Below are 15,149 nucleotides of genomic sequence, written 5' to 3'. Positions count from 1 at the left end.
GTTTGGCTCTGTGTCCCCACCCAAATCTCATTTCAAATTGTAATCCCTGTAATCCCCAAGTGTCATGGGAGGGACTTGGTGGGAGGTGATTGGACCATGGGGGAAGTTTCTCCCTTGCTGTTTTCATGATAATGACTGAGTTCTCACAACATCTGATGGTTTTATAAGTGTTTGACAGTTCTTCCTTCATACACTCTCTCGCCTGCTGTCATGTAAGATGTGACTGCTTCCCCTTCTGCCATGATTATAGGTTTCCTGAAGCCTCCCAGCCATGTGGAACTGTGAGTCAATTAAATCTCTTTTCTTTATGTCTTTTTCGTATACACTACCTAGTCTTGAGAAGTTCTTCAGAGCAGTGTGAGAACAAACTAATACAATGAAATCATGTGATATTTTTCTTTCTGTGCCTGGCTTATTTCACTTAACAAAATTTCCTTCAGGTTCATCCATGTCATCACAAATGAAAGAATTTCCTTCCTTTTTATGATTAAAAGTATTATATTTTGTATATATACATTTTCTTTCTTTTTTGGGGGGGCTTGGGGATTTTTTTTTTTTTTATTTTTTTTTTTTTTTTTTTGGGGGGGTGGGGTTTTTTTTTTTTTTTTTTTTTTTTTTTTTTTTTTTTTTGGCATTTGGGAGATATCATCTTCCTTCCCCAGGAGAGGGCAGAGAGAGTTGCCTGGATGTTTACGGGCAAATGGGTGCGTCAAAAGCCCATGAAAGCAAGTAAGATCATTGGGGATCATGTGGTCTTGTGTTCAAGTCTTATGTGGTCCCCACCTTTCTGAGTTTTTAAGAATAACAGCAGAGGTTGCAGTAAGCTGAGATGGTGCCACTGCACTCCAGCTTGGGTGACAGAGTGAGACTCTGTCTCAAAAAAAAAAAGAAAAGGAAAAGAAAAGAAATCATCTTTGGCCACATACGGTGGCTCATGCCTATAATCTTAGCACTTTGGGAGGCCAAGGTGGGTGGATCACTTGAGGCCAGGAGTTCAAGACCAGCCTGGCCAACATGGTGAAACCACCATCTCTACTAAAAATACAAAAATTGACTGGGCATGGGGCAGATGCCTATAAGCCCACCCACAGAGGAGGCTGAAGAGGGAAAATCGCCTGAATCCGGAAGGCAGAGGTTGCGGTGAGCCAAGATGGTGCCATTGCACTCCAGCCTGGGCAACAAGAGTGAGACACTGTCTCAAAAATGAAACAAACAAACAAAAAAACAACAGGATAACAAACACAAACACAAGTCTATTACATAGTTGTACATTTATCAGCTTTGTCTTTAAATGCAAAGGCTGACCAAAAAGCTAGCAGTGCTGCAAATGTGATGCCCACACCAGCACCTCAGGGCTCTGTTCTCTGTTTCCTTTATCATTCTGCACATGTGTAGACCTGCCTCACTCCATTAGGGCAGTAGGCATATTCCATCCACCTGTGCTAGTTGAGTAAAGCAAATGACCTCTGACCTGGTTTTCTCTACTGGCCTTTCACTTTAGAGCTCAGTAGTGTATGTCAAGTTTGTTCACTTGAAACACACACGCACACACATATACACAATTTGTCTCTGACCAAGGCCAGAGACAGGTACTTCAAAGCAGGAGGGGTGGGGTAAGAACTTTATGCTGAATAGATTGACTAAACATACATATTCAACAGGTTACAGAAAGAGCAATAAATATTCATGAAGGTGGTTGCCCAAAACTGTGGGAGCCCATCTCTCGCATCAGCATGACCTGGATGTGAGACATGGAGTATAACATTTTGGAACTTTAAGGTTTAACGACTGCCCTATTGGATTTTGGACTTGCGTGAGGTCTGCAACACTTTTGTTTTGGTCAATATCTCTTATTTGGAACAAATGTATTTACCCAATGCTTGTAACCCCATTATATCTAGGAAGTAACTAACTTGCTTTGGATTTCATAGGCTTATAGGTGGAAGGGACTCGCCTTGTCTCAGATGAGACTTTAGACTTGGACTTTTGTGTTAATGCTTGAATGAGTTAAGACTTTGGGGGACTGTTGGAAAGGCATGACTGTGTCTTGAACTGTGAGGACATGAGATTTGGGAGGAACTCTGAGCTAAGTGATAAGGTTTGGCTCTGTGTCCCCACCCAAATCTCACCTTGAATTGTAATAATTGCCATGTGCCATGGAAGGGACCCAGTGGGAGGGTAACTGAATCATGGGGACCGTTTCCCCCATGCTGTTCTTGTTATAGTGACTGATTTCTCATGAGATCTGATGATTTTATAAGGGGCTTCCCCCTTTGCTCAGCACTCATTCTCTCTCCTGCCGCCCTGTGAAGAAGTGCCTTCCACAAAGATTGTAAGTTTCCCAAGGCTTTCCAAAGCATGCTAAACTGTGAGTAAATTAAACCTCTTTCCTTCACAAATTGCCCAGTCTCAGGTATGTCTTTATTAACAGTGTGACAAAGAACTAATACAAGTTGGTACTGGGAAAGAGTGGAGTGCTGCTGTAAAAACAACTGAAAATGTGGAAGCAACTTTGGAACTAGGTAACAGGCAGAGGTTGGAAAAGTTTGGAGGGCTCAGAAGAAGATAGAAAAATGTGGGAAAGTTTGGAACTTCCTAGAGATTTGGAAGGCTCATAGATAGAAAGATGTGGGAAAGTTTGGAACTTCCTAGACTTGTTGAATGGTTTTGACCAAAATGCTGATAGTGATACAGACAATGAAGTCCAGGCTGGTGGTCTCAGATGGAGATGAGGAACTTTTTGGGAACTGGAGTAAAGGTCACTCTTGCTATGCAAAAACACTGGCAGCATTTTGTCCCTGTCTTAGAGATCTGTGGAACTTTGAACTTGAGACAGATGATTTAGGGTATCTGGTGGAAGACATTTCTAAGCAGCAAAGCATTCAAGAGGAAGCAGAGCATAAAAGTTTGAAAAATAGGCAGCCTGGTGATGCAATAGAAAAGAAAAACCCATTTTCTGGAAAGAAATTAAAGCATGAAGCAGAACTTTGTGTAAGTAAGGAGGAGTCAAATGCTAATCACCAATACAATAGGGAAAATATCTCCAGGGCATATCGGAGACCATAAAGGCAAACCCTCCCATCACAGGCCTGGAGGTCTAGGAGGGCAAAATGGTTTCCTGGGCTGGGTCCAGGGGTCTCCTGCTCTGTGCAGCCTAGGGACTTAGTGCCCTGTGTCCCAGGAACTCCACCCATGGCTAAAAGTGACTAGTGTAGAGCTCAGGCTGTTGCTTCAGAGTGTGCAAGCCCCAAGCCTTGGCAGCTTCCACGTGATGTTGGGCCTGCAGGTGCACAGCAGTCAAAAATTGAGATTTGGGAACCTCTGCCTAGATTTCAGAGGATGTAGGGAAAAGCCTGGATGTCCAGGAAGAAGTGTGTTACAGAGGCAGAGCCCTCATGGAGAACCTGTGCTAGGGCAGTATGGAAGGGAAATGTGGGGTTGGATCCCCCACACAGAGTCCCCACTGGAGAACTGCCTAGTGGAACTGTGAGAAGAGGGTCACTGTCCTGCAGACCCCAGAATGATAGATCCACCAACAGCTTGCACCATGCACCTGGAAAAGCCGCAGGCTCTCAATGCCAGCTGTGAAAGCAGCCAGAAGGGGGTAAAAAAGTCACAGGGGTAAAACCAATGGGGACCCACCTCTTGTAGCAGCATGACCTGGATGTGACACATGGAGTCAAAGGACATCACTCATTTTAGAACTTTAAGGTTTAATGACTGCCCTATTGGATTGTGGCCTTGCATGGGGCCTGTAGACCCTTTGTTTTGGCCAATTTGTCCCATTCCTCAGGGGTGTATTTACCCAACGTCTGTATCCCCATTGCATATAGGAAGTAACTAACTTGCTTTGGATTATACAGACTCATAAGCAGAAGGGACTTGTATTGTATCAGATGAGACTTTGGACTTGGACTTTTGTGTTAATGCTGGAATGAGTTAAGACTTTGGGGGACTGTTGGAAGGGCATGATTGTCTTGAAATGTGAGGACATGAGATTTGGGAGGAGCCATGGGCTAACTGATAAGGTTCGGCTCTGTGTCCCCACCCAAATTTCACCTTGAATTGTAATCATTGCCGTGTGTCATGGAAGGGACTCAGTGGGAAGTAATTGAATCATGGGGACAGTTTCCCCCATGCTGTTCTTGTGACAGTGAGCGACTTCTTACAAGATCTGATGGTTCCATAAGGGGCTTCCCCCTGTGCTTGGCACTCATTTTCTCTCCTGCTGCCCTGTGAAGAGGTGCTTTCCGCTATGATAGTAATTTTCCTGAGGCCTCCCAGCCATGCTGAACTGTGAGTCAATTAAATCTGTTTCCTTTATAAATTACCCAGTCTTGCATATGCCTTTAGCAGTGTGAGAATGAACTAATCAATGGTCTTGACACATGCACATGCATATTGAACAAACATGCATGTAGCATATGACCCATGTTCACTTTGTGGTGTAGAGTTAACATTGAAATGTATTACAATTAGAACATATACATCAAAGATCTTTTCAGGACACAAAGGTACACAAGTGCACAGTCTCTGCAAACTGGCAAGCCAGTCCATGTTTGGTCATCTTCTTATCAGGATAACAATATTGAAATCAGTCTTTTGTCCAATCAAAGCTGTAGCTATGGCTGATGGAAGAGGGGCTCAGTTAATCAGCACCTGTGAGATGGACGAGTTTTAATAGTTTTAATATTGCTTATTTTAAGGTCAATGCTTGTCTAGTTGCTAGAGATTTAAAAAAAATAACTTTGTCACAAACCATAGTTTATCCTTTTTAAACTTTTATTTTAGGTTCAGGGATACATGTGCAGGTTTGTTAAATAGTTAAACTCATGTCACAGGGGTTTTGTTGTACAGATTATTTTGTCTGTACAACAGACAAAATTGGGTACCCTAGTACCCAATGGTTATTTTTTTTCTAATCCTCTCCCTCCTCTAACTCTCTACCCTCAGGTAAACCCCAGTGTATGTTGTTCCCTTCTTTATGTCCTTAAGTTCTCATCTTTTAGATCCTGCTTATAAGTGAGAACATGTGGTATTTGGTTTTCTGTTACTATGTTAGTTTGCTAAGGATAATGGCCTCCAGCTGCATTTATGTTCCCACAAAAGACATAATCTTATTCCTTTTTATGGCTGTATAGTATTCCATGATGTATATGTACCACATTTTCTTTATCCAGTCTACCATTGATGGGCATTTAGGTTGATTCCATGTCTTTGCCATTTTGAATAGTGCGGCAATGAACATTCACATGTGTGCGTCTTTATGGTAGAATGATTTATCTTCCTTCATGTATGTACCCAGTAGTGAGATTGCTGGGTTGAATAGTAGTTCTGTTTTTGGCTCTTTGAGAAATCACCACACCTCTTTCCACAATGGCTCAACTAATTTATACCCCACCAACAGTGTATAAGCATTCCTTTTGTTCTACAAGCTTGCCAGCATGCTATTTTTTGACTTTTTATTAATAGCCATTCTGGCTAGGGGCAGTGGCTCACATCTGTAATCCCAGCACTTTTGGGGGCCAAGGTGGGTAGATCACCTGAGGTCAGGAGTTCAAGACCAGCCTGGCCAACATGACAAAGACTTGTCCCTACTAAAAATATAAAAAGTAGCTGGATGCAGTGGTGGGCACCTGTAATCCCAGCTACTAGGGAGGCTGAGGCAGGAGAATTGCTTGAGCTTGGGAGGCAGAGGTTGCAGTGAGCTGAGATTGTGCCACTGCATTCCACCCTGGGTGACACAGTGAGACTCCGTCTCAAAAAAAAAAAAATTAAAAACAAAATAATAGCCATTCTGACTGTTGTGAGACATATCTCATTGTGGTTTTGATTTGCATTTTTCTCATGATCAGTCCTATTGAGCTTTTATTCATGTGCTTTTTGGCCACACATATGTCTTCTTTGAAAAACATCTGTTCATATTCTTTGCCTGCTTTTCAACAAGGTTGTTTGTTTTTTTCTTGTAAATTTGTTTAAATTCCTTAGAGATGCTAGATATTAGACATTTGTCAGATGCATAGTTTGCAAAATTTTCTTTTATTCTATATATTTTCTGTTTACTCTGTTTATAGTTTCTTTTGCTGTACAGAAGTTCTTACATTTAATTAGATTCCATTTTTCAATTTTTGCTTTTGTTATGATGGCTTTTGGCATCTTTGTTATGAAATCTTTGACCATTCCTATGTCCAGGATGGTATTGCCTAAGTTGTCTTCCAGGATTTTTATAGTTTTGGATTTTACACTGAAGTCTTTAATAGAGCTTGAGTTGATTTTTGTATATGGTGTAAGGAAGAGGTCTAGTTTCAATCTTCTGCATATGGATAGCAATCTTCTGCATATGGATAGCCAGTTCTCCCAGCACCATTTATTAATAGGGAATCCTTTCCCCATTGCTTGCTTCTGTCAGCTTTGCCAAAGATCAGATGGTTGTAGGTGTACGGCCTTATTTCTGAGTTCTCTATTCTGTTCCATTGATCTGTGTATCTGTTTTTGTACCAATGCCATGCTGTTTTGGTTACTGTAGCCCTGTAGTATGGTTTGAAGTCAGGTAACATGATGCCTCCAGCTTTATTCCTTTTGCTTAAGAATGCCTTGGCTACTCAGGCTCTTTTTTGATTCCATATTAATTTTAGAGTAGATTTTTCTAGTTCTGTGAAGAATGTAATTGGTAATTTGACAGGAATAGCATTAAATCTGTATGTTGCTTTGAGCAGTATGGCCATTTTAATGAAATTAATTATTTTTATCCATGAGCGTGAAATGTTTTTCGATTTGTTTGTGTCATCTCAGATTTCTTTGAGAAGTGTTTTATAACCTTCATTGTAGAAATCTTTCACCTTCCTGGTTAGCTGTATTCCTGGGTATTTTACTCTTTTAGTGGCAGTTGTGAATGGGATTGCATTCCTGTTTTGGTGCTCTGGTTGGCAGTTGTTGGTGTATAGGAATACTACTTATTTTTATACATTGATTTTGTATATTAAAACTTTGCTGAAGTTGTTTATCAGCTGATAGAGCTTTGGGGTTGAGACTATGATTTTTTAGATATTCATGTTATCTGCAAAAAAAGATAGTTTGACTTACTCTTGCCCTGTATTGTTTTTTCTCTTGCCTAATTCCTCTGGCCTGTACTGGAAGTACTAGAACATTGTTTATTCTTTAAGTGTTGGAGTTCATGAATTAATCCTTGCCTGGCATGGCCCTAGGTCCTGTGTATCATTTAGTATTTTTTCACCATGAGGAGTCTGTTCTGACAGTTTGATGATCTCTGTTTTAACAATGCTGATCAGTTGTTGTGTCTAAACCATAAAATGGAGGCAGGGTATAATGAGGTGTGTCTGACCTCCCACCCAGCATGGCCAGGAACTCAGTTTTCATATTTTCCTTGGGTCCCCTTGGCCAAGAAGGGGTCTGTTCAGTCAGTGAGGAGCTTAGGATTTTACTTTTGGTTGATAGGCCACACGTCTTTCTCCATACTTTTTGTATGTGTGAAGCAGTCTTCACTTACCTGACACCCAGGTGTTTCTAATTTAGGGGTTCATCAATCCTGCCCTGTCAGGTTCTGTAGATTCAGCTAGAACTGGCCAGAGCTGCTGAAAGCATTGTACATAGCCTTCCTCACAAAGGGCCATTTGTCTGGCCACTAAAACCTTTTGCACTGAATGTGCACTGATTCTGCCTGGATGTCCTTTCTACCAAGTACCGTCTTACCCAAACCACACTTTCAATTTCCACAGACTACCCTGAGAGCACAGACCTGGGCTTTCTTCCTCTGTCCAAAAAACAGTTTTATCTTCCCAGTCAAACTGAAACACAATTGTCTATACTCATGTCACATGTTCCAGAAAAGAGTACCTATCTTAATTGAAAACCTTTGAGTAGTGGGCAGCCTTCTCACATTTGGGTGATGACACTTGGGCTGGAACTGATTAAATTTCTGGTCTGGTGTTGACCATATGGAAAGGGTCACATGAACTTGGCAATGAAAGAATCCCATGGTCTGTTCTGCATTCTGCCGTAATGGAAGTTAGCAATGAGGTCCAGTGATTTTTCGTATAAATTTAAGTGCATCTGTATGTCTGTCAGTGTGTGCCTCCCAATATTCTTTATCCATTGATCCACTCGTGTACACTTAGGCTGAATCCACATGAATCAATGTGAATTGTGAATAGTGCCATTCATAACTGTGAAAGGTGCTGCAATAAATATGAGAGTATAGAGAGCTCTCCAACATACTTATTTCACGTCTACTTACTATAAACCCAGTGGCAGGACTGCTACATCATATGGTATTTCTCTTTTTCATTTTTTGAGGTGCCTCCATACTGTTTCCCATAATGGCTCTTTACATTCTCACCAACAGTGTAAGGAGCTCCCTTTTCTCCATATCCTTGATGACATTTGTTATCGCTTGTCTTTTTGATAATAGCTGTTCAAACTGGGAGGAGGTGAAATCTCATTATGGCTTTACTTTGCATTACCCAATGTTTGGTGATGTGGAGCATTTTTCATATACCTGGTAGCCATTTGTATGGCTTCATTTGATAAATGTCTATTCAGGCTTTTGTCTACTTTGTAATCAAGTTATTTTATTTTGTTTTTGTTTATTTTATATCGAGTATTGAGTTCTTTGAATTCCTTACATGTTTTGAATAATCACATGAAGAAGAATAAAATTAGACTCAACTCTCACAACATGTGAAAGTCACTCAGAATGAATTAAAGACTTAAAGATAAGATCCAGAACTATGAAACTACCAGAAGAAAACATAGAGAAAATGCCTCAGGACATTGGCATAAGAATTGTTTGAAGAATTGTTTGAATAAGACCTCAAAAGCACAGGCAGCAAAAGCACAAATGGAGAAATGAGATTACATCAAACTCAAAAGCTTCTGCACAGTAAAGGATACAATCAACAGAATGAAGGGACAGCTTACAGAAGGGGATAAAATATTTGTAAACTATATATCTAACAATATATCACTACATTTCAAGCAATAGAAAGTCATAGACTCTGTCAGGGATAGTGTAGAGGAATGTCTACTAAGAATTAGTAAAACTAACTTTCAAAGGTAATTTAGTTCCATGAAACTGGTTTCAGAGAGGTATGAAGATAAAGTCTCCCTTCTGTGTTGAGAGTACAGGAGGAAAAACAGAGTCAAGGGAGGCCAAGGGAATCAGCCTATAGTTCTACCACATCACATCAGCCGTATTTCATCTTACACACAGTGGTACAAATGCAGTATTTGTGGACGAGTATGTCTGCCCACTGTAAATCTCTTTTTCATTGATAATCATGTGCAGATGTCTCACTTATTATTTCATTTATCATTTTCAACTTTCTATGTTAATCTTACAACACTTTTATAGAATTTGATCATAAGCTCGCTCAGCTTCCTTTTTCCAGGCTTAAATGTGCTCATATTTTGTCATCTGTCTCTCCATCTACTGACCTTTCCCATAAAATAATTATTAATTTTCTTCACTAAAGATTTCTCCAGACCTCCTCTATCTTGCATGAGGTGAGGTCGTGGGTAGAATACTATACAGTGCTCCATGTGCAGGCATAGCAATGGTTATGCAGAAAGAACTTTCAACAAGGAATGAAAGTTGAAACCTACAGAAAATACAACAAAAAACTGGTTTCCTCCAGGGATAGTTAAGGATAGCATGGGGCACAAATAAATAAATTTGCTATTTTCAAAGTAGGCCTAGGAGTGATCTAGAATAGAAACTTAGAGCTGTAAAGGAACTTAATTGATTTCTGCAGGTCGGGTAGTTGCTTCCGCACATTATGTGAAGTTACTGCCACCTTCTGGCAATACCTAAGCACTACACTTTCTGACTTTATAATGCATAAGACAACCAGCCCTTTCACTAAAGCGCCTTAAATATTGCCTAACAGTTTATATCTGTATAGAACTATGGCTTATATCATCACTTACACGGTCTCATCTCGCCTTCATAGAAATCATGTGAACGTAGAAACCATGTTATCCATGTTGCGTGCCTGCGTGCTCGCGCGCACGAGCGCCCACACAAACACACACACACACACACACACACACACACACACACACAGCAAAAGATGTCATAGGTTTTGCTGTTAGAGTTGAACTTAAAAATCTCTAAATTGTTACATTTGGAGGCTCTCATTTTGGGGGATCCTTGTGTGAGATGCTCCTTTGTTGGTCAATTTTAATCATACAGACATAAATAAAGGATATATTAATTGCACATAGAGAAAAAAATCAGAAATGTAAGCAAAATGCAGATAAGATGGAGACATTCAATGATTTGTCCAATGATATAAAAACAGGTTTTGTGTGCGGGTAGCTTATGTTGTCATTAGTGGAAGGAAATAGAAGGATAAATAATATTTGAATTTGAAAGAGCGGATGTATGAATACAAGACTCCCTTGAAGAAGAAAGGATGGTCTGGGACCACAGCAGGCAGGGGACAGGGAGAAGAATGGGCAGGCTGTATGGGAGAACAAAATGACCTAGTATCCCAGTTTATTTTTTTCCAGTGCTATGATTTCTTTCCTTTCTCTTCAAATCTTTGGTAAACCGTGCAAAGGAGGTTTTGAGAAGTTAAGATTGAAATTCCAAGTTCATGTTCGCTGCAACTGAACTGGAGAAGAGAAAAGATGACTAATGGAAGTGGCAGCCTAAGGGCTGGAACAAGAGATGCAAACAAAGGCTGGGTTGGATTTGTGGAATTTGTAACAAACACTTCCTAGGAGTGATTTTTCCGTAAAAGAGGGTAACGAACAAGGCTAGTGTACTAAGTTAGCAAACAAATTCCAGCAGCGTTCCCTGGGGGACTTTCATGCTGAAATGCAATCCCTAATGTTGGAGGTGGGGCCTGATGGGAGGTGTCTGGATAACGGGGTGGATCCCTCATGAATAGCTTAGTGCCATCCTGTTTCCCTCATCAATAATTCCCAGAAATGCCATGAAAGGAAAGGCCAAGTCTTAACTGAGATGTGGGACTCCCACATATACCCGTTTCCACCTCTTCCCGAAGACTTTTTGCCACAAGCATATAATTCAACTTCTGAAAAATACGGTCTTCCTCACTGCAGACACCAGGCCAGCATTTTAAATCATCAAGTTGGCTACTTGTGCTCTGTTTCCAGTGTGTAGTTTGCCTGTGGCAATATTAAACTCATCTGGAAGAAAGAACTTACAGCTATCCAGTTCCTCATCAGTGATGTTATCCAGGCGGGTTAGCAAGAGTGTCTCCTTAATATTTACTCTCCATCTCATGACTTTTGGATCAGCTTATAAGGAATCCAAACTATGTAAGATTATGCCACCAAAAGTGATTCAACGTTCAAAATAAAGCAATGTGAGCTGTTACTATTTTTTAAAGGGAAAATAAGATGTTTATAGTATACTAAAAGAGATTTTGGTGAAATATAAGAAAGATCTTTTTAAGCAAGTTAGTCCTTCTTCCTGGGAAAGACATCTTCAGAGGGTACAAAACACCTCCGGAATTCTTAGAAAATGGGATCCATTTTCCTGATATTTTTAAAACAGAGTTATTCAGGTGTAACTGACATACAACACAATGCATATATTTCAGGGGTACAATTTAAATTTTTTGACATGTATACAGTAGATAAAGCTCAATTTTTCAATTTCTTCTTTCATGGATCATGTTTTTGGAGTCATATTTATATGGTTTGGATATTTATTTTCTCCAAATCTCATGCTGAAATGTGATTCCCAGTGTTGGAGGTGGGGCTTGACGGGAAGTGCTTGGCTCATGGGGGTGGATCCCTCATCAATGGCTCAGTGCCATCCCCTGGTTGATGAGTCAGTTTTCCTCCGAGTCACATAGATCTGGTTATTTAAAGTGTGCAGCACATTGAAGACCTAATGTGACTAGTAACCCATTAGAAGAAAACAGGATAATCTCACTATGTTGAGGTAAGGGACGGTGCCTTAAGCACAAAAGGTACAAGTCAGGAAGGAAAAGTTTATTAAATTTGACTGCATGTAAACTCTAAATTTCTTTATAAAAAAGAAAAAATAAACATAACAAATACTTCCAAATCCTGAGAGAAAACATAGGCAACGTATATAATTCAGATTGCATGTAGAACTACACATTGCCTTATTTGTACAGCACATGTGAAAAATGGACAATAGACATGAATAACCACATGACTCAAATGCCCAACACACATACGAATAGGTGCTCAAAGTTACCAGTATTTAGTAATTTTACTTTAAAAGTAGCAACCTATATGGTAGAGGACTTCAGCCAAGAACAAGAAAGGATGTTTATGAACTGAAGATAACCAACTGTGACTTTTAGGGGAGGCTCCCATTGATAGACAATGTTAATAAATTCTGAGTTATTACTTTTAATATGAACTTATTATTTTTTCCTGTAGGCAGGTGATAACTAGAGAAACTCCACTTATACATGTAGAATGTATAAGTGAAAATGGAAAGTATTATAAGGAACATTTTCAAAATAAGGAACACATTTCAAATACTTAAAATGATTAAACCACCTGAACGTTCCAGTCTTACCAGTGAAAGAAAAGAAGGAAATTTGCATTTCCTGAGCATCTATTATACGCTAAACACAGTCAACTCAGCATGTTTCCTACTTATCTATAAGAATGCAACCTTCCTATAATCCTATTATGTGCTAACATTCACATATCAATAACAATTTATATATAAGAAAATTGAGACAGCTTTTATCACATAAATATAAAATTTACATTTTATTCCATGATATCTGTTTACTTAAAACACATTTTAAAGTATTTGCTATAGGGTAAAATGTATACCCAAAGAAAATGCAGACAATTGATTTGGTGACTTCATGACCCAGGGGTGTACACACTGTAGTTGAGAAGCATGGCCCTGTACCATGCATAATAGCTGACACTGGATAGCACCTTACTGCGTACAAAGTGCTTTCACACAGAGTCTGGAAGATACAAGGAAAAGAAAACCTTGAGGGAGCATATAATTATCTCTGGATGGGGATGATAATTCCTATCTCTGGGTTGTAAATACACAGCATGGTATGCCTGATACAAGACAGTTAGCATTTATTATAGTCTCCCAATTACTACATTTTAAATTAGGTGGCATGAGTTACCTGAAACCAAACAGCTAGTAAAAGACAGTACAAATTACCGAATTCAAGTCTTCTGAATCCAGGAGCTCTGCTTTTTCTTATGCCAACTTCCTGCTTATCATACAGAGAATATGGAATGATTCCCTATTTAAAAAATTTAAAAAGGAAAGAAAAATAAAACCAGTGTTATTTGCTTCCAAAACACCAACCCTCAGATATATAGTAGTCTTATAATTGAAGCATTAGCAATTCTTTTCTTTGTCAAATCATTTATTTCTTTTCACCTAGAATATTGGCACAGCTTGCTCCTTCACTCTGTTCAGATTTCTACTTAATTGTTTTTTTCTAAGCTCAACCTTCAATGAACGCATGCTGCACAATAGAACATGATACCATTACTGTCTATTACCTCATACCTTTTATATTTCTTCATAGTACTTATCTGCTTGTAATATATAAGCATTGTATTACATATGACATTATAGTATAAATGCTATTGCTATTTGTTTATTGTTTAATAGCCAGCCTACTGAAATAGAAGTACCTTGTGGTCAAGGATTTGTGTGCTTTTTATTGCTGTACTCCTACCACCTAGAGTAGTATCTTGCACATAGTAGGTTCTCAATAAACATTTGTTAAATAACATATGTTGAATCAACTCTCTAGGCATCCCATCTAAGACTTCAGCCCGGGGAATCTCTAATTCCCAGGCTCCATTCATCCATATGGCTTGATTACTCAAGAGCCAGAGTTGCCTGAGAATGCATAGAGCAAGTGTCCTCACTGCACATTCCTGAAGAGGGATGTTCAAGCCAGAAATAGCATAGATAAAAAGCAGAATTATAATCAAACTGATTTGTTTTTCTAAGACCAACAGAGCAGGGCACAAAAGAACCAGCGGGTAGGCAAGGGTAGCAGCAAAACTGCAAATTTATTTTTGGTCACTTAGCTTCAGGGGAAGAAGGTGGGTAGGGAGAGGTCTGTCGGCCTCCGGCAAAGAAGGCCGACAGAGTCCCCGGTGGGGCTCTCCGGCGGGGTTCCTGATACAGTCCCGGCATCCCGACAGGAGTGGGGCAGGGAAGTCAGCTTGGCTCACTGGCCGGGAGCGGCTTTTCTAGGAGTGGGAGGGCAATAGGCGGGGCACAGGCGTGTCCGGGGCATTCCGCAGGTGCGACCAGGTAAATCTTGGTCTCTTCGGATTGACGTCACCTGGTGCATGCCCGGTTGGTCTGCACCTTCCCTGGGCGCTGGCTGCATTTTTGCGCACGCGGGAAAAGTTGGTGATGAAGAACCCGGAAGTGCACCATCTTGCCTCCGTTCGTCCAAACACAAACCACAACTATCTACTTGTAGAATAATTTCAAAAGAGAGCAAGGTTAAGAAGGCTTTTAAAAATCCAAGGGATTATGCCAAATATATAACATATATATAATAAACGTGGAAAATTTAGAAACTTCCGTCTCTGGTGGGAGTAATCCAACTTCCTATGGTTCCACTGTGCAAATTACTCTAGATTCTAAGAGGGAAGTAAAACATGGTGAATTGCAAGGAAACTTCAAGTAATTGAATTTGTGTGAACTTTCAGACTAAGCTGATAGAAAAATGCGTGGTTTATTTTAATGTTTCTGCTATTAGTTATTTTTTTCACGGCAATTTAACTGGTGAATCCAATATCTATTTAGACAATAACTGTACTTTTATTCTGGCTATGTCATTAATATTCTGCAATTACAAAATCACATAATACTTAAATTACTGCCATAAAGCTAAGAAGAAATAACTTGCCATATTCCAAATTTCTAAAGGAGCTTGATCTCTGTTCCCTTCTCTGTTTTGCTCTTTTGTGATTCTTAGGCTGGAATCATGTTTTGGCTCTATCAGCCTAAGGAGCAGTTAGCCACCTGTTACTGAGTTAGGGAACAAAAAGACCAAGGCGATAGGTATTTGCACCATTAACTTCTCCCATCTTGTATGTCCATAATTCTGTACTATTATTTTTATTTTTGAGACGTAGTCTCACTCTGTCACCCAGGCTGG

General features: G+C 39.8%; 1 protein-coding gene across 1 annotated transcript; it reads right to left on the bottom strand.

The window, feature by feature from the left end:
- Window positions 1-10,937: 10,937 nt before the first annotated feature.
- On the bottom strand, window positions 10,938-11,272 carry PYDC5 (pyrin domain containing 5). Its single transcript, XM_017875535.1, is given in 2 exon segments — window positions 10,938-11,132; window positions 11,135-11,272. Coding segments are annotated over 2 exon segments (333 nt in total).
- Between the last annotated feature and the right edge of the window lie 3,877 nt (window positions 11,273-15,149).

Source organism: Rhinopithecus bieti, unplaced genomic scaffold, assembly GCF_001698545.2.
Source record: "Rhinopithecus bieti isolate Rb0 unplaced genomic scaffold, ASM169854v2 scaffold_10132, whole genome shotgun sequence".
Lineage (NCBI taxonomy): Eukaryota > Metazoa > Chordata > Mammalia > Primates > Cercopithecidae > Rhinopithecus > Rhinopithecus bieti.
Note: the sequence above shows the minus strand (reverse complement) of the source record. Positions and strands in the feature narration are given on the sequence as shown.